At 44.8% G+C, this 22,920-nt stretch overlaps 1 protein-coding gene across 1 annotated transcript in view; it reads right to left on the bottom strand.

The window, feature by feature from the left end:
* Positions 1-19,931, bottom strand: part of KDM2A (lysine demethylase 2A) — a gene marked incomplete at both ends in the record, with an annotated part of 133,694 nt that extends 113,763 nt beyond the window's left edge. Inside the window, one exon of the mRNA XM_080695001.1 lies at positions 19,890-19,931. Within this exon, the coding sequence (XP_080551127.1) occupies positions 19,890-19,931 (42 nt within the window). The remainder of the gene's footprint in view (positions 1-19,889) is intronic.
* Between the last annotated feature and the right edge of the window lie 2,989 nt (positions 19,932-22,920).

The following is a 22,920-nucleotide window of genomic DNA, read 5'->3' as shown; positions in this document are numbered from 1 at the left end:
CCCCAGCCCTTTTTTAAATAACACTGAGACAAGGTCTCACTAACTTGCCAAGGCTGGCCTAAAACTTATGATACTCCTGCCTAGGCCTTCTGAGCTGCCAGAATACCCCAGCTTTTATCTCCTATTTTTCCTATTCTTCATCTAGAATATACAGCTGGAAATGGTGGCTCATGCCTGTAATCCCAGTACTTTGGAGTCTGAGACAGGAGAATCATAGATTTAAGTACAGCCTCAAAAACTTAGCAAGATCCTTTTTCCAAAATAAAAAAAAAAGGCTGGGTATGGTACATGCTTGTAATCCCAGTACTTGGGAGACTGAGACAGGATTGCAGGTTCGAAGCCAGCCTCGGCAATTTAGTGAGGCCTCAGCAACTTAGAAAAACTGATTCCAAATAAAAAATAAAATGGGTCTTGGGGTATAGACCTGAGGTAGAAGGCCCCTGAGTTCCATCCCCAGTACCACAAAAACAAGCAAAAAATTAAATATAAGTAAAAAAACAAGAAAGCTGCCCAGAGATACAATGTCCCTGGTTCAATACCCAGGACCACACACACAAAGGGAATATAAGGCATCATGCTATAACTTAATAATCTCATGACAGTGAATGCTTTCTTAGGTTATGAAAATAAACTGATCTTAGTATAACAGAATAAGGAAATCTATGACCAGGTTAAAGACTACCATTACCCCATTACCATGAAGTTATTTTTTTTGAAAATCAACAACAAAGTGATTCACACCTACCTCTAGACAAAGCTCTATAAAACACAATCTTAAGACTGCTTCTGAGATGTTGTGCATTAGACTTAGAACTAATAGAACAGCAGATAATCAAGATGGAAACACAGATGGAACCTATGAATATTTTCTTTTTTAATCAGGGTTTGTCAACCTCATACTGTTGAAATTCTGAACCAATTAATTCCTTATTGGTGGAGGGCCCTAACCTGTGCATGTAGAATGTTTCAGCAGGATCCCTAACCTCTACCCACAAAGTCCCAATAGAATACTCTCCCCAAATCTAACCATCAAATGCCTCCAGATGCTGTCAAATGTCCCCTGGGGGGCAAAGTCACCCCAGTGGAGAACCCTTGCTTTAAATCTGCTAACTTTTCCAACTGTCTAAAACATCAATCTACTTTCTCTCCTCCCCATTCAAATATTCTTCCATCTAGTGTTCTTGGTAACACAGGCTTACTCCCAGAGCCAAAATCACCGTTGACTCAGGTATGGCGGTGCACACCTGGAATCTCAGTACTTGAGAGACTGAAACAAGAGGATCCCAGGTTCAAGGACAGCCTCAGCAACCTGTTTCAAAAACAAAAAATAAGCCAGGTGTGTAGAATATGCTTGTAATCCCAGTACTTGGGAGGCTGAGGTAGGAAGATCAAAAGTTCAAAGCCAGCCACAGCAATTTAGCAAGGCCCTCAACAGTCTAATAAGATTCTGCTTCCAAATAAGAAAATCGAGCTAGGGGATGTATCTTGGAGATGGAATGCCTCTGGGTTCATCCTCAATACCTCCCCCCAAAATTTAAAAGTAAGTAAATAAAAAGTACCTGGGAAGCCAGATGTGGTAACACATGCTTGCAATCCCAGCATTTCAGAGGCTGAGACAGGAGGGTCACAATTTGATGACAGCCTCAGCTTCTATTTAGTGAGGCCCTTTGCAACTCAGTGAGACCCTGTTTCAAATTAAGAATAAACAATAGGGATGGGGGTGTAGAATGTCCCAAGGTTCTATACCAAAAAAATAAATAAAAAAGTATTTGAGAGGCTGAGAAAAGGATCCCAGGTTCAAGGCCAGACTCAGCAACTTAGGGGACTCTCAGGAACTGCAAAACCCTGTTTCAAAATAAAAAAAATAAAGAACCGGGTGTGGCGGCACATGCTTGTAATCTCAGCATTTGGGAGAATGAAACAAGAGGATCACAGTTCACTGCCGGCCTCAGCTACTTAGTTAGGTCCTCTGCAACACAACTCTGTTGTGCTAGGAGGCACGAGGAGGTGGAATGCCCCTGGGTTCCATCCACAGTATCACAAAAAAAATAAAAATAAAAATAAAAAATAAGCAAGGCATGGTGGGACACACTTGTAATCCCAGTACTTGGGAGGCTGAGATAAGAGGATCACAGGTTTAAGTCAGCCTCAGCTTCTCAGTGAGGCCCTCTGCAACTTAGTGGGACCCAGTTTCAAAAACAAAGAGTAAAAAATAGGGCTGGGGTTGTACCTCAGAGTTAGAATGCCCCTGGGTTCAGTCCTCGGTTCTGCAAAAAATAAAAAATAAAATACACCAGAGGATGTGGCTCGGAGGTAAAACACCACAGGGCTACATTTCCCAGGACCAAACAGACCAAAAAAAGAAAAAACTTTTATTTGTTTATTTGTTTATTTATTTATTTATTTTGTAGCACTGGGGATGGAACCCAGGGGCATTCTACCTCTGAGCTACACCCCCAGCTCTATTTTTTTAATTCTTTATTTTGAAACAGGGTCTAAGTTGCAGAGGGCCTCAGTAAATAGCTGAGGCTGTGAACCTGCAATCCTCCTGTCTCAGCCTCCTAAACGCTGGGATTACAAGCATTCGAAACCATGCCGGGCTCCCAGCCTTATTTTTTCTTCTTTATTTTGAAACAGGGTCTCACTATGTTGCAGATGGCCTAAGTAGCTGAGGATGTCCACGAACCCAGATCCTACTGTCTCGGCCTTCCAAATGCTGGGATTACAAGCGTGACCCACCATGCCCAATTTATTCTTTTTTTTTTCTTGCCCCTGGGGAAATGAAACTCAGGGGCATTTGACCTCTGAGCTACACCCCCTGCCCTATTTTGTATTTTTATTTTGAAACAGGCTCTTACTAAGTTCCAAAGGGTCTCACTAAGTAGCTGAGGCTGTCCATGAACCGTGATCCTCTAGTCTCAACCTCCCAACTGCTGAGATTCCAAGCGTGTGCCACCATACCAGGCATGAAAAACAACTTTTTAAAATAAATAAAATAATAATAGCCAGGCCTCAGCTGCTTGGTGAGTCCCTTTGCAACTCAGTGAGACTGTTTCAAAATAAGGAATAATAAATAGCTGGGGGTGTAGCTTGAAGGTAGAATGCCCACTTCCATCCCCAGTACCACAAAAAAAAAGATAAAATAAAAAAAAAATTAATAAAGCCATGCTTGGTGGTACACACCTATAATCCCAGTACTTGGGAAGCTGAAACAGGACTGCAGGATTGCATCTAGCCTCAGCTACTTAATGAGGTCCTCCACAATTTAGTGAGACACTGTTTCAAAATAAATAAGAGGCTGAGGTGGGCATGGTGATGCACGTTTGTAATCCCAGCATTCAGGAGGTTGAGACCAGAGGATCATGGTTCACGGACAGCCTCAGCTACTTAGTGAGGCCCTCTGCAACTTAGTGAGACCCTGTTTCAAAATAAAGAATAAATATAGGGCAGAGGTTGTAGTGCGGAGGCCGAGTGCCCCTGGGTTCCATCCTCAGAAACGCAAAAAAAAAAAAAAAAAAAAAAGAAAAAGAAAAAGAAGCTGAGATAAGATGATCACAGGTTCGTGGACAGCCTCAGCTACTTAAGGAAGCCCTCTGTGACTTAACGAGACCATGTCTCAAAGGGTAAACCAGCCGTGGTGGCACATGTTTGTAATCCCAGCATTTGGGAGGCTAAGACAGGAGGATAGTGGTTTGTGGACAGCCTCAGCTACTACTTAATGAGGTCCTTTGCAACTCAATGAGACCCTGTTTCAAAATAAAGACTAAAAAATAGGCCTGAGGCGCTGTAGCTCAGAGGTAGAATGCCCTTGGGGTTTCATCTTCAATACTGGGGGGAAAAATCAAAACAAGGAATAAAAAAATAAGGCTGGGGTTTTAGATCTAAGGTAGAATCCCGTGTTCAAACCCCAGTACCACAAAAAAAAAAGAATAAAAAATAGGGCGTGGTGGCGCACACTTGTAATCCCCGTGCGTGGGAGGCAGAAACAGGAGGCTCACTCAGGTTTGAAGCCAGCCGCGCTGGCTTAAGAGACCCTGTTTCCAAATAAAAAATATAAAAAACAGGTTTGGAAGTGTAGCCCAGAGGTAGAAGGGTTTCCAGGAACCCCAGTACCACACAGACACACACACAAAAAAATAGGGTTTGGGGGTAGAGCTAGGAGGTAGTACGCCCCTGGGTTCACCTCCCAGTACTGCAAATAACAGTAATAATAATGTTATTAATATATAAAATGAATAAAAATTTTTGGTTTTGTGTGCTCCTGAGGATAGAACCTAGGGACGCTTTATTTCCTAGCTACACCCCCCAGCTCTATTTTATTCTTCCATTTTGAAATAAGGTCTCACTAAGCTGTCTAGAGCCTTACCATGCGAACCTCCCATCTCTGGCGCCAGGCAACTCTATTTTAACTATAACTTCTAATGGCTCTCTATTATCCATAGCTGGATTTCAAGGTGTTTAAATTTGTTCCCAGCATTATCAGCTTCCCAAAACAAACCACCTATTTTGATCCTACCAATCTATCCAATATCCATACAATAGGCTGTATATGCTTCCATCTCCACAGTAATACTTGTGCTGTCTTTACCACCTAAAAGGCCACCCTCATCCCTCCTCCTCTCTACCTACCTGAAGGAGGCCTTCACCACTGTATTTGCCAAAACCATTCGTTTGGTCACTATTTGCTGCCTTTTATCTTTAGGGTTTAAGTTTTTACCAAGTACTCAGACAGAGAAAACCCCCAAGAACCTAAAATTTAAAACAGAAAACAAGGATATGAGTAATATGCATAAATAAAAAGCTTAACAGACACAAACTGCACAACACTGCTATTTTAATAGATCAAGTGCAATAAGTTCAAAGTTCATGAAAAGAATATCCCGATTTTTTAATAACATGACCAAACACTGGCTATCAAATATTTATAACTGCTGTCAAGTATTTATTGCTACCTCGTTTAGCTGTTAAGCAGACAGCTATTATGGAAGAAAATTTAAAAGCAGCCTCAAAAAGAGAAAAGTACTCAGTCCACAATTTACCACAATAAGAGAGGTTATCATGTTGTTGGGTTTTTTTCCTGCAGAACTAGGGGTTGAACTCAGGGGCATTTTACTTACGAATTACACCTCCAGCCTTTTTTTTTTTTTTTTTTTGGGTGGTACTGGGGGTGGAACCCAGAGGCTTTCTACCTCCAGGCTATACTCTCAGACCTATTTTATACTTTATTTGGAGACAGGGTCTCACTAAGTTGCTGAGAGCCTCACTAAGTAGCTGAGGCTGGCTTCGAATCCGTGCGATCCTCCTGTCTCAGCCTCCCAAGCACGGGGATTACAAGCGTGCGCCACCATGCCCGGCCTCCTATTTTTAATTTTGAAACAGGGTCTCTCTAAGTTGCAGAGGGCCTCACTAAGTAAGTGAGGCTGGTCAAGAACCTGTGATCCTCCTGTCTCAGCCTCCCAAGTACTAGGATTATAAGCGGGTACCACCACACCCAGTTCATTTGCTTTCTATCTGAAATACACAACAGAGCAGATGGTATAAGAAAATAAACATGCAGTTTGAAGTCAGGACACCTGAGTCTGATTCCACCCATCATCAACTTTATAATCTTGTTAAATCACAGTCCCACCTTAAACCTCCCATCCATAATTTTAAAATTTAAGGTTTAAAGTAAACCATTAGCCAGGCCCAAGGACAGCTTCAAGCAAGATAGGGAAACTCAGCAACCCAGTGAGACTCTTTCAAAATAAAAAATAAGCCAAAGCTGGGCATGGTGGTACATACTTATAATTCCAATACTTAGAAGGCTGAGACAGGAGGATCACAGGTTCAAAGCCAGCCTCTTAGTGAGATCCTGTTTCCAAATAAAAACATAAAATAGGTCTAGGAGTATAGAATTCTGGAGGTAGAATGCCCCTGGGTTCTATCCCCAGTGGTGGCACACACTTGTAACCCCAGGACTGGGGAGGCTGAGACAGAAGGATTGCAGGTTCTTTGCCAGCCTCAGGAACTTAGTGAGATCCTGTTTCAAAATAAAAATCAAAGCTGGTGGCATAGTGGCGCACACTTGCACACTTGTAATCCCAGCATTCAAGAGGCTGAGCTAGGATGATCACGGTTAGCAGACAGCCTCAGCTACTTATACTTAGCAAGGCCATAGCCAAATCAGTGAGATGTTGTTTTCAAAAATAAAAGACTAGCCGGGCGTGGTGGCACATGCTTGTAATCCCCACATTCAGCATTCATCTTGTAATCCCAGCATTCAAAAGGCTGAGACAGGATGATTGCGGTTAGCTGACAGCCTCAGCTACTTAGGGAGGCCCTTTCCAAATCAGTGAGACCTTGTTTCAAAAATAAAAGCCAGGCTTGGTGGCGCACACTTGTAATCCCAGCATTGGGAGGCTGAAACCAGAGGATCGCGGTTCCCTGACAGCCTCAGCTACTACTTAGTGAGACCCTGTTTCAAGATAAAGAATAAAAAATAGGGCAGGGAGTGTAGCTTGGAGGTGGAATGCACCTGGGTTCCATCCCCAGGCCCGCAAAAAAAAAAATTTTTAATAAATAAATAAAGACTAGCCAGACGTGGCGGCACACGCTTGTAATCTCCGCATTCAAGAGGCTGAGACAGGAGGATAGCTTGTAATCCCTGCATTCAAGACAGGAGGATAGCAGTTCGCAACCAGCTTCAGCAACTTAGTGAGGCCCTTTGCAACTCACTAAGACCCTATTTCAAAATAAAGAATAAAATAGGGCTGGGGATGTAGCTTGGAGGCAGAATGACCCTGGGTTCCAGCTTCAGCACCACAATAAATAAATAAATAGTGACAAAACATAGGGATAGGAGTGTAGCTCAGAGGTAGAATACCCTAGGGTTCAATCCCCAGTATCTACACCCACCCCTCCCTCCTCCCTCCCTCCCTCCCTCCCTCCCTCTCTCTCTCTCTCTCTCTCTCTCTCTCTCTCTCTCTCTCACACACACACACACACACACCATCTACCTCATAGAGCTGTTCTTAGTAATAAAAAATATAACCAACCTAGGTGTCCATCAATAGATGGATTACAAAATTATGGAATTCTACTCATCAATAAAGAACAAAATTATGTCATTTGCAAGAAAAAGAGCCTGGAGAACATTATGCTAAGTGAGATTAGCCAGTCACAGAAAGTGAAAGGTCAAGCAGGAGGTGGCTCACCCTTGTAATCAAGCATTTGGGAGGCTGAGACAGGAGGATCGCGGTTCATTGACAGCCTCAGTTACTTAGTGATGCCCTTTGCAACTCAGTGAGACCCTGTTTCAAAATAAAGAATAATAAAAAAAAAAAAAACAGGGCTGGGTATAGCTCTAAGGTAGAATACTCCTGGGTTCCATCCGCAGTACAAAAAAAAAAGTGAAAGCTCATGTGTTCTCTTAATATGCTGGAACAAGGGAGTAAACACAATTCCCTGATTTAACAACCAAAACCAAAATCTAAAAATAATATAATCACCATTACTTGCATCTTTACAACTTTAAGGTTATCTAAAGGTAAGCAAAAACCCTTAATGTAGGTGGTTTGGAACAGGATTAGAGGTAGAAGAACTTCACTTTTATACATCAGCTAGACGTGTTTTGTTTTGTGTGTGTGGTACTAGGGTTGAACCCACAGGCATTCCACCTCCAGCTACACCCTAGCACTATCTTATTTTTATTTTGAAACAAAGTCTCACTAAGTTTCATCAGGCCTCACTAAGTAGCTGAGGCTGGCAGCCAACCTTCCTTCCTCCTGTCTCAACCTCCCAAGTACTGGTGTTATAAGCATGTGTCACCACTCAGCCTCACCAATTTAGCAAAGCTCTCAGCAACTTAGTAAATCCCTGTTTCAAAATAAAAATTAAATAGAGCTGGGAGGTAGAATATCCCTGGATTCAATTCCCAGCACCACTAAATAAATATATAAATAAATAATAAATAAATAAATACAGGGCAAAATGATTTGGCTTAAATATAGTATTAATTATGGGTATCAAAATATTGTTTATTGTATAATGATAAAGAATTAGCTTCCAGCCTGGCATGATGATGCATGCTTGTAATCCCAGTACTTGGGAGGCTGAAACAGGCAGATCAACTGCAGGTTCACAGCCAGCCTCAGCCACCTAGTGAGGCCCTCTAAAACTGAGACCCTGCTTCAAAATAAAGAATAAAAACTAGGGCTGGAGCCGGGCGTGGTGGCGCACGCTTGTAATCCCAGCATTCGGGAGGCTGAGACCTGGAGGATCACGGTTCGCAGACAGCCTCAGCTACTTAGTGAGGCCCTCTGCAACTCAGTGAGACCCGGTTTCAAAATAAAGAATAAAAAATAGGGCAGGGGGTGTAGCTCGGAGGTCCAATACCCCTGGGTTCCATCCCCAGACCCACACACAAAAAAAAAAAAAAAAAAAAAAAATAGGGCTGGGAGCCAGGCATGGTGGCGCACCCTTGTAATCCCAGCATCCAGGAGGCTGAGACTGGAGGATCACAATTCCCAGACAGCCTCAACTACTTAGTGAGGCCCTCTGCAACTTAGTGAGACCTTGTTTCAAGATGAAGAATACAAAATAGGGCAGGGGGTGTATCTTGGAGGTCAAATGCCCCTGGGTTCCATTCCTAGACACACAGACACACACACACAGACACACAGACACACACACACACACACACACACACACACACACACACACACACAATAAGGCTGGTGGTGTATTTCAGAAGCAGAATGCCCCTGGGTTCAATCTTCAGTATCACAAAAAAAAAAGTTTCCTCATTATCTGCATTTTAAACCCCCCCCCCAAAAAACTGGGCTACAAGTTTTTTTCTAAAAATCCCAAAATGTGGAAGGCTAAGACAAGAATCATAGTTTGCAGACAGCCTCAGCTACTTAGTGAGGCCCTCCGCAACTCAGTGAGACCCTGTTTCAAAGAATAAAGCTAGGCGTGGTGGCCTATGTTTGTAATCCCAGCACTTGGGAGGCTGAGACAGGAGGACCCCACTGGTTCAAAGCCAGCCTCAGCAACTTAGTGAAACCCTGTTTCCAAATAAAGTATAAAAAATAGGTCTAGGAGTATAGCCCGGAGCTAGAAATGCCCCAGGGTTCCATACCCAGTACCACACACACACCAAAAAAAAAAAAAAGATTAAAAAAAAAATAGGGCTGGGGGGTGTGGCTCAGAGTTGATAGAATGTCCCTGGGTTCCATCCCCAGTACGCAAAAATAAATAAATAAATAAATCACCAGGAAGGAAGCTATAACAATCAGAGCATATATTCCTCTACCAAAACAGACTGAAGGCTAAATCTCATGAAACAATTATAAGCAAATGCAAAAATTTATACTAACTATAATTTTTCTAGTTGTTAAAAATATTTTTTCATGCTAGAAAAAGATGGCTTAAGTATTTTATTTTACATAGTACATTCCTGAACAGAAAGACCTTAGAGTGAAATTAAATAGGGATGGGAGCTGGGCGTGGTGGCGCACCCTTGTAATCCCAGCACCCAGGAGGCTGAGACTGGAGGATCACAATTCCCAGACAGCCTCAGCTACTTAGTGAGGCCCTTTGCAACTTAGTGAGACCCTATTTCAAAATAAAGAATAAAAAATGGGGCTGGGGGTGTAGCTCAAAGGCAGAATGCCCCTGGGTTCCATCCCCAGTACTAGGGGAAAAAAACCTCTTAATCCCATCATCCATTATCATGATTGACAAGCAAACTGAATCCTCAGGTAAATCAATATTTTCCTCCCTCCAGATAACACCAGGGGTAAGTGAACTGGAAAACAGGTTATTTACCTCCTTTTACCCTGAAGTATATTGTCTTCATATTGTTTTATATGTTGATTTGAGCATTTATTTATTTTTGTGTGTGTGCACGCGGTAGTAGGGTGGAACCCAGGGGCTATTTTACCTCTGGGCTATACTCCCAGACCCATTTTATACTTTATTTGGAAACAGTCTCACTAAGTAGCTGAGGCTGGCTTCCAACCTGTGCAATCCTCCAGTTTCTGCCTCCCACGTACTGGGACTACAAGCATGCACCACCACACGGGCGAGCATTTATTTTTATAACTGTCTTCGGCATGGGCTAGTGAATTTTTTTCACCACAAAATGTAACTGTAAGGCCGGGCGTGGTGGCTTAGGCTTGTAATCCCCGTGCTTGGGAGGCAGAGACAGTTCTAAATCAGCCCCGCTGGCTTGAGACTGTTTCCAAAAATAAAAAAGTATAAAATAGGTCTGGGAGTGTAGCCCGGAGGTAGAAGGGCTTCTAAGAACCCCAGTACCACACACAAAAATGTAACTGTAATGGGCCGGGCGTGGTGGCGCACGCTTGTAATCCCTGCGCTTGGGAGGCAGAGACAGGAGGATCGTGCAGGTTCGAAGCCAGCAGCGAGCTCTGGCTTAGGAGACCCTGTTTCCAAATAAAAATATAAGATAGGTCTGGGAGTGTAGCCCGGAGGTAGAAGGGCTTCCAGGAACCCCAGTACCACCACCAAAAAAAAAAAAAAAAAATGTAACTGTAAGTACAACATACAACATACAGCATAGGCTGGGAGAGATACTATTTATTATAAAATACAGTTTATTAATAAATATAAAAAGGCTATGCTTGGCAGCACTTGCCTGTAATCTCAATTCTTGAGAAGCTAAAAGAGGAGGATCATAGGTTCTCAACCAGTCTCATCAACTCAGTAAGGCTCACATCAACTTAGTAAGAAGCCTACTTCTTTTTTTTCTTTTTTGAGGCACTGGGGATGGAATCCAGGGACATTCTACCTCCAAGAACATGCACAGCCCTATTTTTTATTCTTTATTTTAAAACAGGCTATCGCCAGCCGTGGTGGTGCACACTTGTAATCCCTGTGCTTGGGAGGCGGAGTCAGGAGGATCGCACTGAGACCCTGTTTCCAAAAATAAAAAAGTATAGAATAGGTCTGGGAGGGAGGGTAGCCCGGAGGTAGAAGGGCTTCCAGGAACCCCAGTACCACCAAAAAAAAAAAAAAAAAAAAAAAAAAAACCAGGGTCTCACTGATTTGCAAAGGAGCTCACTAAGTAGTAGATGAGGCTGTCCGCGAACCCTGATCCTCCTGTCTCAGCCTACCAAATGCTGGGATTACAAGTATGGGCCATACCACGCCCAGCCTGATGTTTCTCAATAAAGCTCTACATTCAACTTTTACAGAAATACTGAAATAAATCATCTTTTTTTTTTTTTTTTTTGGTGGTACTGGGGGAGGAACCCAGAGGCTTTCTACCTCCGGGCTATACTCCCAGACCTTTTTTTTAATATTTTATTTGGAAACAGGGTCTCACTAAGTTGCTGAGAGCCTCACTAAGTAGCTGAAGCTGGCTTTGAACCTGCGCGATCCTCCTATCTCAGCCTCCCAAGCACGGGGATTACAAGCATGCGCCCCCACGCCCCGGCCTATAAATCATCTTTACATTAAAGATAACCAAATGAAGCCTCTATCCCTCCCACTTGAGAACCTCCTCAGTTATCTACATAAACCTGCTCTGGATATCTGGCTTTATTCTAGAAATCTATACACTAAATAAAGGACTTATATTTTCATTTAAGAAAAAAAAAATCTCTTTTGGGGGAGGATTAAATCCAGAGGCACTCTACCTTTGAGCTACAACCCCAGTATTTTTTTTGTTTGTTTGTTTGTTTGTTTTTTGTTTTTTGTTTTGCGGGTCTGGGGATGGAACCCAGGGGCATTTGACCTCCGAGCTACACCCCCTGCCCTATTTTTATTCTTTATTTTGAAACCGGGTCTCACTGAGTTGCAGAGGGCCTCACTAAGTAGCTGAGGCTGTCCGCGAACCGTGATCCTCCAGGTCTCAGCCTCCCGAATGCTGGGATTACAAGCGTGCGCCACCACGCCCGGCTTCCCAGTATTTTTTTTGTAATCTTACTTTTTATTTTTTTGTGTGGTACTAAGGATTAAACACGGGGACATTCTAACTCCAAGCAATACCCCTACCTTTTTCTTTTTTCTTCTTTTCCTTTTTGGTGCTGGGGATTGAACTCAGTAAGGAGTGTTCTACCTCTGAGCCTATTTTATTTTTTTATTTTGAAACAGGGTTCAATAAGTTGCTGAGAGTCTTCTAAATTGTTAAGACTGCCAGGCTCTCAGCAATTTAGTGAGACCCTGTTTCCAAATAAAGTATAAAATAGATCTGGGCGTATAGCCCAGAGGTAGAAAAGCCCCTGTACCCCCCAGTACCACAAAAAAAATAAATAAATAAAAGTAAATAAACTGTTAAGATTGGCCTCAAACCTGAGATTCTGTCTCAGCCTCCTAAGTATTAGATTACAGGCACAGGCCACACACCAGACTCCCAGCCCATTTCTTTTTTTCCCTTTTTTTTTTTGTGGGTGGGGGGATTGCATGTGTACATGTGATACTGGGGGATTTAATCCAGATACATTCTTAACTTCCAGCTATACCACCAGCCCTATTTTATATTGTAAATTCAAGGCCAGCCAGGGCATAGTATTTTAGGGAGTTCCTGTCTCACACAGAAAGTCCAAAGGGGAGGGCGGGTGTGGTGGCATGCTTTGTAATCCCAGCATTCAGGAGTTGGAGACACAGGGATCTCAGTTTAAGTGCAGCCTCAGCTACTTAGTGAGACCTTTTGCAAATCAGTGAGACCCCATTTCAAAAAACAAAAGGACTAAAAAATAGGACTGGGTGTGTAGCTTGGAGGTGCAATGCTTTTAGGTTCCATCCCTAGTACCATGCAAAAAAAAAGTCAAAAGGGCTGGGGATGTAACACAATGGTAGAGCACCCCGGGTACAAGCCCCAGTACCAGAAAAAAACAAATAAATAAATATGGATAAAGGGTTATTAATACAAAAAAGTCATTCTTGTCCCAAAATGAATTTGGATTCAAACTTTTTAAATTGGAGCCGGGCGTGGTGTCACACCCTTGCAATCCCCCTTGCTTGAGAGGCTGAGACAGGAGGATCGCACAGGTTCGAAGCCAGCCTCAGCTACTTAAGAGAGGTTCTCAGCAACTTAGTTAGACACTGTTTCCAAATAAAATATAAAATAGGTCTGGGAGGATAGCTAGGAAGTTGAAAGCCTCTGGGTTCCACCCCCAATACCACCAAAAAATAAATAAATAAAATAAAATAAAATAGGTCCTGTGTTTTCTCAACAGGATACTTTAAAGGTATGTTGGCTGGGTGTGTTGGCACATGCCTGTATTCCCAGTCCTTTAGAGGCCAAAACAGAATGATCACAGGGTGGCGGACAGCCTCAGCAACATAGTGAGACTCTAACTGTATAACTAACAAAACTATGTTTCAAAACAAAAAATAAAAAGGTCTGGGGGAAGGTGTAGCTTGGAGGTAGAAAACCTAGGTTCAATCTCCAATATCAACAAAAAAAAAAAAAAAAAAAAGAATCCAGGCATAGTAGAACACATCTATAATCCCAGTACTTGGGAGGATCTAGAGCTCCTAGGGCTAGGGGTTTAGTTCGGAGGTAGAACACTCCTGGATTTTATCCCTAGTAAAACACACACACAAGAAGGAAGGAAGGAACAAGGAAGGAAGGAAGGAAGGACGAATAGGAAAATCAAATAAAAGAACGACCATTTAGTATTTGTTGCATGATAGGACACAAAATAGTAATACTCTAATGCAACATAGTAGGTGATTCGATTTAATTTTACAAATGTACATTACCAAGAACCACACAAACGTTAACCACTAAGCCAAATGAATAAACCTGTCATTTTGTCTCTCTTTCAAACTCATGTTCCCTAGAAAATAATTGTAAAACAAAGATATAAACCCAGCTTGGTAGTTAAAGGCCAGCCTCAGCAACTCAGAAAGACCTTGTTTCAAAATAAGTAAAAAGGGTGAAGGGAGATGTCTCTTGGAGGTAAAATGCCTCTCCATTGAATCCCCAGCACCATAAGTAAATAAACTGCTGAGGGTGTAACTCGGAAGTAGAATCCCCTGAGTTTAATACCCATTACCCACACACACACACACACACACACACACACAAATAATAGTAAGATCTAGGTATCAGTCAACAAATGAATGGATTAAGAAAATGTGGTATATACACACAGTGGAATTTTACTCAGCCATAAAGAACAAAACTCATTTGCAGCAGGGTGTGGTGGAACACACTAGTAACTCCAGTGCCTGGGAGCCGATACCTCTTGGGAGGCTGATACCGAATGATAACAGGTTCAAGGACAGCCTCAGCAAGCGATGAGACAGGCATCAACCTAAGAAGACCCCAATCAAATTAAAAACAAATAGGGCTGGGGTTGTAGCTCTGAGGTAGAATGCTCCTAGGTTCAATCCCCAGGAGGGGGGGGGCAGACTCAAAAAGTCAAGGGCCCTATATTTTTTTTTTTTCTCTTATGTGGAAGCTAAAGAGAACGTAGGAAACAAAAGGACAAATGAGGAGAACTAAGTAAAATAATGGGAATGGGGCAAGGGAAAGGGGGAAAAAAGAACTGATAAAGTAAACAGCTCAAAAAATGCTCGCTTGTAATCCCAGCATTCAGGAGGCTGAGACAGGAGGATGGCGGTTCCCAGACAGCCTCAGCTACTTAGTGAGGCCTCTGCAACTCAGTGAGACCCGGCTTCAAAATAAAGAATAAAAAATAGGGCAGGGGCTGTAGCTCGGAGGTCAAATGTCCCTGGGTTCCATCCCCAGACACGCATCACTTTGAACCTCATCATGATGAATAACTACAATATGGCAACAAAATTATTTTTTAAAAAGTAGTATCAAAGAAGCCACCAGCAAGTTTATAAACCCAAAGTTCAGGAGGCTGAGACAGGAGGATCACAAGTTCGCATCCAGCCTCAGCTACTTAACTCCACAACTTAGTGAGACCCTGTTTCAAAATAAAGAGTTAAAAATAGGGCTAGGGCCAGGCATGGTGGCACACCCTTGTAATCCCAGTACTTGAGAGGCTGAGACAGGAGGATCTCAGGTTCAAAGACAGCCTCGGCAGCTTAGTGAGACTCTCAGAAATTTAGTGAGACCCTGTTTCAAAATAAAATATAAAATAGGTCTGGAGGTGTAGCTTGGAGGTAGAAGGCCCTGGGTTCCATCCCCAGTACACACACACACACACACACACACACACGGGTGCTGAGGGTATAGCTTGGAGGTAGAAAAAAAAAGTAGTATCTAACCCGGGGCACAGTGACCCACACTTGTAATTCTAGTACTTGAGAGGCTGAGACAGGAGAATCCCAGGTTCTCAGCCACCCTCACCTACTTATGCCCTTCACAATTTAGTGAGTTTCAAAATAAAGAATATAAAATAGGGCTAGGAGTGTAAATCTGAGAGAGACTTCCCCTGGGTTCAATCCCTAATACCACAAAAAGGAAAAAAAAATAAAGTATTATCTATGTATTAAAGACAAAACTAAGCCAGGCGTGGTGGCGCACGCTTGTAATCCCAGCATTTGAGAGGCTGAGACCTGGAGGATCGCAGTTTGGGGACAGCCTCAGCTACTTAGTGAGGCCTCTGCAACTCAGTGAGACCCGGTTTCAAAATAAAGAATAAAAACTAGGGCAGGGGGTGTAGCTCGGAGGTCGAATGCCCCTGGGTTCCATCCCCAGACCCGCAAAAAAAGTAAATAAATAAAAATAAGATGATAAAAATAAATAAAGCCAAACATAGTGGTGCATACCTGTAATCCCAGTATTTGGGAATCTGAGACAGGAGGATCACAGGTTTGAAGACAGCCTCCTGTCTGGCTGGCTTCATCAACTTAGTGAAAGTGAGGCTTGCCTCAACTTAGCAAAACCCTGTTTCCATTTAAAAAAATACAAAGGGCTGGAGTGTAGCTTGGAGACAGAATACCCTGGGTTCAATCCCCAGCACCACAAAAAAATAATTAAATAATAAAAAGGGCTAGGTGTAGTGGTACACGGCTGTAATCCCAATACTTGAAAAGCTGAGACAGGAGGGTTGCAGGTTTGAGGTCAGCCTCAGCAGTACAGCAAAGCCCTCAGAAATTTAACAAGACTCGGCTTCAAATTAAAATATAAAATAGGTGAGAAAGGAATATCACAGGTTCACAGCCAGCATCAGCAATTTATGAGGACCTCTGCAATTGAGACCCTGTTTCAAAACAAAGAATAAAAAAATAGGACTGGGTAGCTCAAAGGCAGAATGCCTCTTGGGTTGAATCCCCAGTACTGCAAAAAAATAAAATAAAAATAAGAGCCAGGCATGGTGGCACACACTTGTAATCCCAGCGCTTGGGAGGCTGAGACAGGAGGATGGCAAAGGTTCGAAGCCATCCTCAGCTACTCAGAGAGGCTCTCAGCAACTTAGTGAGACCCTGTTTCCAAATAAAGTACAAAATAGATCTGGGAGTATAGCCCAGATGTAGAAAAGTTCCTGGGTTCTACCCCCAGTACCACACACACACACAAAAAAAAAAAAAATTGTCATAAGAGGAATTTATAGAGCCGAGCTTGGTGATGCATGCTTGTAATCCCAGTACTTGGGATGCTGAGACAGGAAAACTGCACGTTCATGGCCAGTCTCAGCTACTTAGTAAGGCTCTCAGCAACTTAGTAAGACCCTATTTCAAAATAAAATAAAATAAAATAAAATAGGGATGGGGGGTGTACCTCAGAGGTAGAATGCCCAGAGTCCTATCCCTAGTACCAATAAATAAATTAACAAATAAATAAATGGGATTTACACTGAGATATATTTTTGTGTGTGTGGTACTGGGAATGGAACCCAGGGGCATTCTAACCTCCGAACTCCACCCCCAGCCCTATTTTTTATTCTTTATTTTGAAACAGGGTCTCACTGAGTTGCAAAGGGCCGTACTAAGTAGCTGAGGTGGTCTGCAAACCCTGATCCTCCTGTCTCAGACTCCCAAATGCTGGGATTGTAAGCGTGTGCCACCTCGCCCAGCTGAGATATAATTTTACCATGTAATCTTTTTGTGTGTGTGTGTGTGTGTGTGTTTGTGTGTGTGTGTGTGTTTGGGGATGGAACCCAGGGTCTTTGTCCTACGAGCTACACCCCTTGCCCTACTTTTTATTCTTTATTTTGAAACCGGGTCTCACCGAGTTGCAGAGGGCCTCACTAAGTAGCTGAGGCTGTCTGCGAACCGTGATCCTCCAGGTCTCAGCCTCCCGAATGCTGGGATTACAAACGTGCGCCACCACGCCCAGCTACCATGTAATCTTAGAAAAACAAATTATCAGTCACCCTAAATTTCAAAACTGCATTCAAAATTCTAAGATTCCCCCAAAACATATGATGTACTTTCGAACACAGTACTGCTTACAATAGCACAATAACAAGTAGAGTGCAGTGGCAGACACTTGTAATCCCAGGTACTTGGGAGGCTGAGGCAGGCGCATCCCAAATTGGGGGCTAGCCTGGGCAACTTAATGAAACCCTGTCTCAAAATAAAAAATAAAAGCCAGGCGTGGTGGCACACACTTGTAATCCCAACATTCGGGAGGCTGAGACCGGAGGATCTCAGTTCACGGACAGCCTCGACTACTTAGTGAGGCCCTCTTGCAACTCAGTGAGACCGTTTCAGATAAAGAATAAAAAATAGGGCAGGGGGTGTAGCTCGGAAGCCATGTGTCCCTGGATTCTATCCCCAGACCCGCAAAAATAAATAAATTAATTTAATTTAATTAAAAGGGCTGGGGATGTACCTCAGTGATAGAATACCCCTAATTTCAATCCCCAGTACTGCACACACACACAAACACACATTAACCAAAAGAAAAAATTATGGTATAAGAGAAAAGGTTATATGTGCAACAGGCAGCAATCACCTTACAATTAAAAGAAGAAAAGTGGGGCATAGTGGTACATGCCTGTAATTCCAGTACTTGGGAGGACAACACAGGAGTAAAGGTTTAAGGCAGCCTCAGCAAGGTAGTGAAAACCAATAACCTACTGAAATCCTGTTTCAAAAAAAAAAAAAAAGGCGGGGGTGTGACTCAAACATAGACTGCCCTGGGTTCAATCTCCTGTACCAAAGGAAAAAAAAAAAAAAGAAAGAAAAAAGAAAAAATGTTACCAAGACAAACATCAGAGTCCTTGGATCTCCTCACCACTTTAAATTCTACCTTGTTTAAAAAAAAAAAAAAGCCAGTTATGGTGGCACACACTTTTAAATCCAGCATTTGGGAGGCTGAGACAGGAAGATAGGAAGATCACAATTCGAGGACAGCCTCAGCTACTTAAGTGAGGCCCTTTGCAACCCAGTGAGACACTATTTCAAAATAAAGAATGAAAAGCCAGGCATGGTGGCACAGGTTTGTAATCCCAGCACTTGGGAGGCTGAGACAGGAGGATCACACAGGTTCAAAGCCAGCCTCAGCTACTTAGTGAGGCTCTCAGTCTCAAATAAATAAAGTATAAAATAGGTCTGGGAGTGTAGGCTGGAGGTAGAAAAGCCCCTAAGGTTCCACCTCTAGTACCACCAAAAAATAATAATAAAAGGGCTGGGGGTGTAGCTCAGAGGTAGAAAGCCCCTAGGTTCCATCCCCAGTATGCAAAAGAAGAAAAAAAAAAAAAGAAAGAAGCTTTGCTGACAGGTTTTTCCTTTAAGGACTGACTAAACCTTAAGATTCCTCAGATATCTACCTAACTTGAACTAACAGAAATGATCTTCACATAGCAATGACTACCTGAGAAGGAGTCTTGCAACATCCCCTCTTTTTCTATTCCAAACACAAGTTTAAGTCAAGTACTATCAAAATAAACAAATTCTAAATATATAAAACTCCATGACTGTTATACACTTTATTTCAAAAGTTAGACATAAAGAATTAAAATCGCAACACATGGAGTAAGAACAAGAGGCAGATCTGACATAAGCTCACCAGAACATATGTCTATTCAATACACTGCCAATATACACCAGACCATTTTACCCAATCACATAAAAGAAAGAAAAGAAGCCTTTTCTCAAAATGAGTGAAGATGATCAGAAAATGGATTGGGGAACCATTCTTTTTTTCCTCCAAATTCAGTCTAAAACACAGAACCAAATAAAACCACCATAAATTCCTTTAGTAATCTTCTAGGACTTTTAGTTCAACAAATTTCACATACTACAGACAATTCTGTGGCTTTCCTTTATCCCACTTTACAATTACAAATTCACATTTCTGAAATGAATATGTGGTAAAAATATTAATACAGCTCTCTAAGGAAAACAAAAACCAAATTCTTGAACTCCAATAAGAGTTGAACTCTTCAGAAGAAAGCAGGATCTAAAGGAAAAGTATTCATACACACATACCAGCTAATTCCGCCAAATCATAACTAAAATTTCTTTCAACATGATATACCTCATACATTCCTCCCCAAAATATAAAATACAAAACTTTATCAGCATCCAGCATCCATTCTACCTGTCCTCAGTCATTCCCCACAACAATCCTCTAACCCTATCAAAGTGTTTATTAAAATAATCTATAGTTCGACTCCACACTCAAAAGCCAAAAATCCTAGTACCACAAATCCTAAGAAATGACATAGAACTATATTCCTCGGTTTTCTCTCCAAAATTTACATTCTAATGTATCTTATTTCTTATAACATCAGTACTGCAAAGTTAGGATTCCTGTCACATTGTAACCCACACAATCCTTTGATTTACAAAGTTTTCTATAAAAATTAAAGGTACAATATAATGCCATTTCCAAACAGGATAAATATTAAGGCTCTAACCTGACCAAAACCCAAATGAGATATTAATATATCCCCCACACACACCCCCAGAAAAGCCATCTGCAAGGTTTAACAGCACAAAGTTCACAAATGGAAACAAAATAGTTATTCTACTTCCAGGAGATGAGGGGAAAGAAAAAAAATACTAACCAATCTCTGGCTGTATCGAATCCTTTCTTCTTCAGGTTCCATCTCTCACTCTTCTGTTGAAATTACTGTAAAGAAATCACTCCACGGCTGCCTTCCTCTTCCTCCTTAGGAATCAGATTGCAACAGTAAAGAATGTTACGAACAGAGATGAGAATTCACTCTCAAACTTTTTCCTTTACAGAAAGTAGTATCTAGCCTGGGTGTGGAGATGCACTTGGGAATCTGAGACAGGAGGATCAAGGTTCTTGGAGAGCCTTGGGTATTTAGTGAGGCCCTTTGCAACTCAGTGAGACCCTATTTCAAAATAAAGAATAAAAAATAGGACTGGAGGTGTAACTCGGAGGTAGAATGCCTCTGAGTCCCATGCTCAATACCGAGAAAAAAAAAAAGAAAGAAAGCGGTATCTAAAACATATTAAATTAAGACAGGCACAGTGGCAAACGCTTGTAATCCCAATACTTGGGAGGCTTATACAGAAGGTCACAGGTCTGAGGACAGCCTCAGTAAGTAGTGAGACTCTCAACCTAGGGAAACCCTGTTTCAAAATAAGAATAAAATAGGACAGAGAGTGTATGTAGGCTGGAGGTGGAATGCCCGTGGGTTCAATCCCCAGTACCACCAAAAAAAAAGTGTTTAAGTTAAAGGCCGTCTGAGAAATCAGGTTCCTTTTCTAAGTTTGGGACCTTTCTGCTCTTGGGCAAGTCCTTCCATGTCATGTTCAACATTAATCACTACATTACAACTGTCCGAGGCCTAGGCAAAGGGAGATGTTGGTTTCAGTTCCCTGTGGACAGACTACATCACTTGTTTTAAATTGCAATTACCAAAGCTCCCCTTCATGGCAGCATTATCCAAAAAAAGAAAAAGAAAAAAGAAAAAGAAAAAGGGGGGAGGGAGAGAAAGAAGAAGAGAAAAAGCAAGCAAGCCCAGGAATTTTCTCTAGAGAGCTAACCAGGTAAGGCACGCACTGAACTAATCCAGATCCTAACCAAATTGGTTCTCACACCAGTAATTAGAAACTAAGGGAAAGAAGGGCACACTATCTATATAAAAAGAGGACAAGAAAATAGGATTGAAAGGACTCCGAAACAATTCCCCATAAACCTCCAGAAAGGCCGTACATAACTGCCTCCGTTTCCCAGACCTTCCTCTACCCCAAAACAAAATGTAACTCTGAAACAAATTTAAGAGTTGCAAACCATAGACAAAAAAAAAAAAAAGCTCTTATCTTTTTGGACAAAGTAATTAAACGATCCCATCTATGGGCAGGAGTAAAATGCAGCCTTTCCCAAAATTAAAGAACAGTCGGCGTGACAGTCCATCGGTAACACCAAGCAGGGTTTTCGTTTTTCTAAATATTCTCATGGATAATGGCTTCCACTGGGAATGAAGATTTTTTTTTCCCCCTCTCTTGTAACTACATTATGGCCACGTTAACAGCATCCTTTCAGAACTGCTAGGCGACCGGAGGACCCGATGACATAGTTTGCGAGAGCCGCTCGCGGCACTGCCCTCGCCCGCGGTCGGGAGGGACACGGGGTCTGCACCGCCGGGGCCGGACGGGGAGCGGCCCCCGGGAAGGCTGCTCCGACGGCTCGCGCCTCGGAAAAAAGAAAATAAAACTTCAGGTCTGCAGGACCGCACGGCGAACCAAACTTCCCAGAGCGGGGGGGGGGGGGGGGGACGGGGAGGGGGCTCTCACCGGGGATTCTGCTCCCGAGTTCTCGTCCAAGTGGGAAGTAAAAGATTCCAAACACTGAGAGGAAAAATTAAATCCCAAACGTCGTCTTCGGGGTCCCCGCGGGTCGACCCCGTATCCAGAGGGGGTCGGAGCGCCCCGGGAAAGAGGAAACCGTTGCCGAGCCGGACCTCCTCTTCGGGCCGGGCGGCCCGGCGGAGGGGCGGCGGAGGGGCGCGACCCCCGCGCCCGGCCCGGCGCCCCCGCCTCCCCCGCGGCGATCCGCGGCCCGGCCCGCGCGCCGGCCGCCCGGCCCCGCGGGAGCCTCGGCGCCGTGCCCGGCCAGCCGCGGCCGGCCGCCCCGGGCCGGAGCGCCGCCGATCGCCCAGCCGGCGGCCCGCGGCCCCGCGCCGCCCGGCCCCCCGGAACGCGGCCCCGGCCCGGGGGGCGACGAGGGCGGGAGCGGCGCCGCGCCGGGCCCGGCTGCCCGCGCGTCTCCCGCCCCGCCGGGTCCGCGCTGCGGGACGAGCCCCGGCGACTCCCCGGTCGCAGCGGAGGGACTCGGGGGCTGGGCCCCTGCGCGGCCCCTCCTCCCGGAGCGCCCCGGCCCGGGGTGGACGGAGCGGCGACAGGCCCAGGCGCCGGGAAGGTGCTCCGCGAGCCGCCGCCGCCGCCGCCGCCGCCGCCGCCCGGGAGGGGTGTTGTTTCCCTCACACAGGAGGAGCCGCGGTAGCAGCCGCCGCCATTTTGAACCCGTCAGACTCTCACATACACACAGCTCCTCGGCGGCGCACTGCGCAGGCGCGCCTCCCGCCCTCCTCCCGCCCTCCTCCCGCGCGCCCTCCACCCCCACCGCCGGCGAGCCGCCCGCGCCGCTTACCGCTCTCGGGGCGCGCGGGGGCGCGCACGCGTCACTCCCCTCGCGCGCGGACACCCCGCCGGCGCGCGCACGCGCGGACGCGTCGGCCTCGAATCGCCCGCGCCCCGCGACGCCGACGCGGCGCCCGCCCCCCTCGCGTCGGCCCGCCCGCCGCCCGCCCGCCGCCGCCGCCGCCGCCGCCGCCCGCCGCCCCCGCTCCCCGCCCGCCGCCCGCCCGCTGCCAGGGCTCGCCCGGCCGGCGGCTGGCGCCTGCGCGCTGGGCGCCGGCCTCCTCCGCGCGCCCTCCCCCACCGCCGCGCCGCGCACACACGCTTCGCCTCCGACCCCGCCCTCGCCGGCCAGCTGCGCCGGCCGCCCTCCCCCAGCCCCGGCGGGCGCCGACCCCGACCCCGCGGAGCCGCCGCGCCCGGGAGCCCCGCCGCGCGCGGCATGGTCACGCGGCGCCAGGCCCGCGGCCTGAGCCCCGCGTGCCG

The sequence above is a fragment of the Muscardinus avellanarius genome, assembly GCF_963383645.1.
Source record: "Muscardinus avellanarius genome assembly, chromosome: 1".
Classification (NCBI taxonomy): domain Eukaryota; kingdom Metazoa; phylum Chordata; class Mammalia; order Rodentia; family Gliridae; genus Muscardinus; species Muscardinus avellanarius.
Note: the sequence above shows the minus strand (reverse complement) of the source record. Positions and strands in the feature narration are given on the sequence as shown.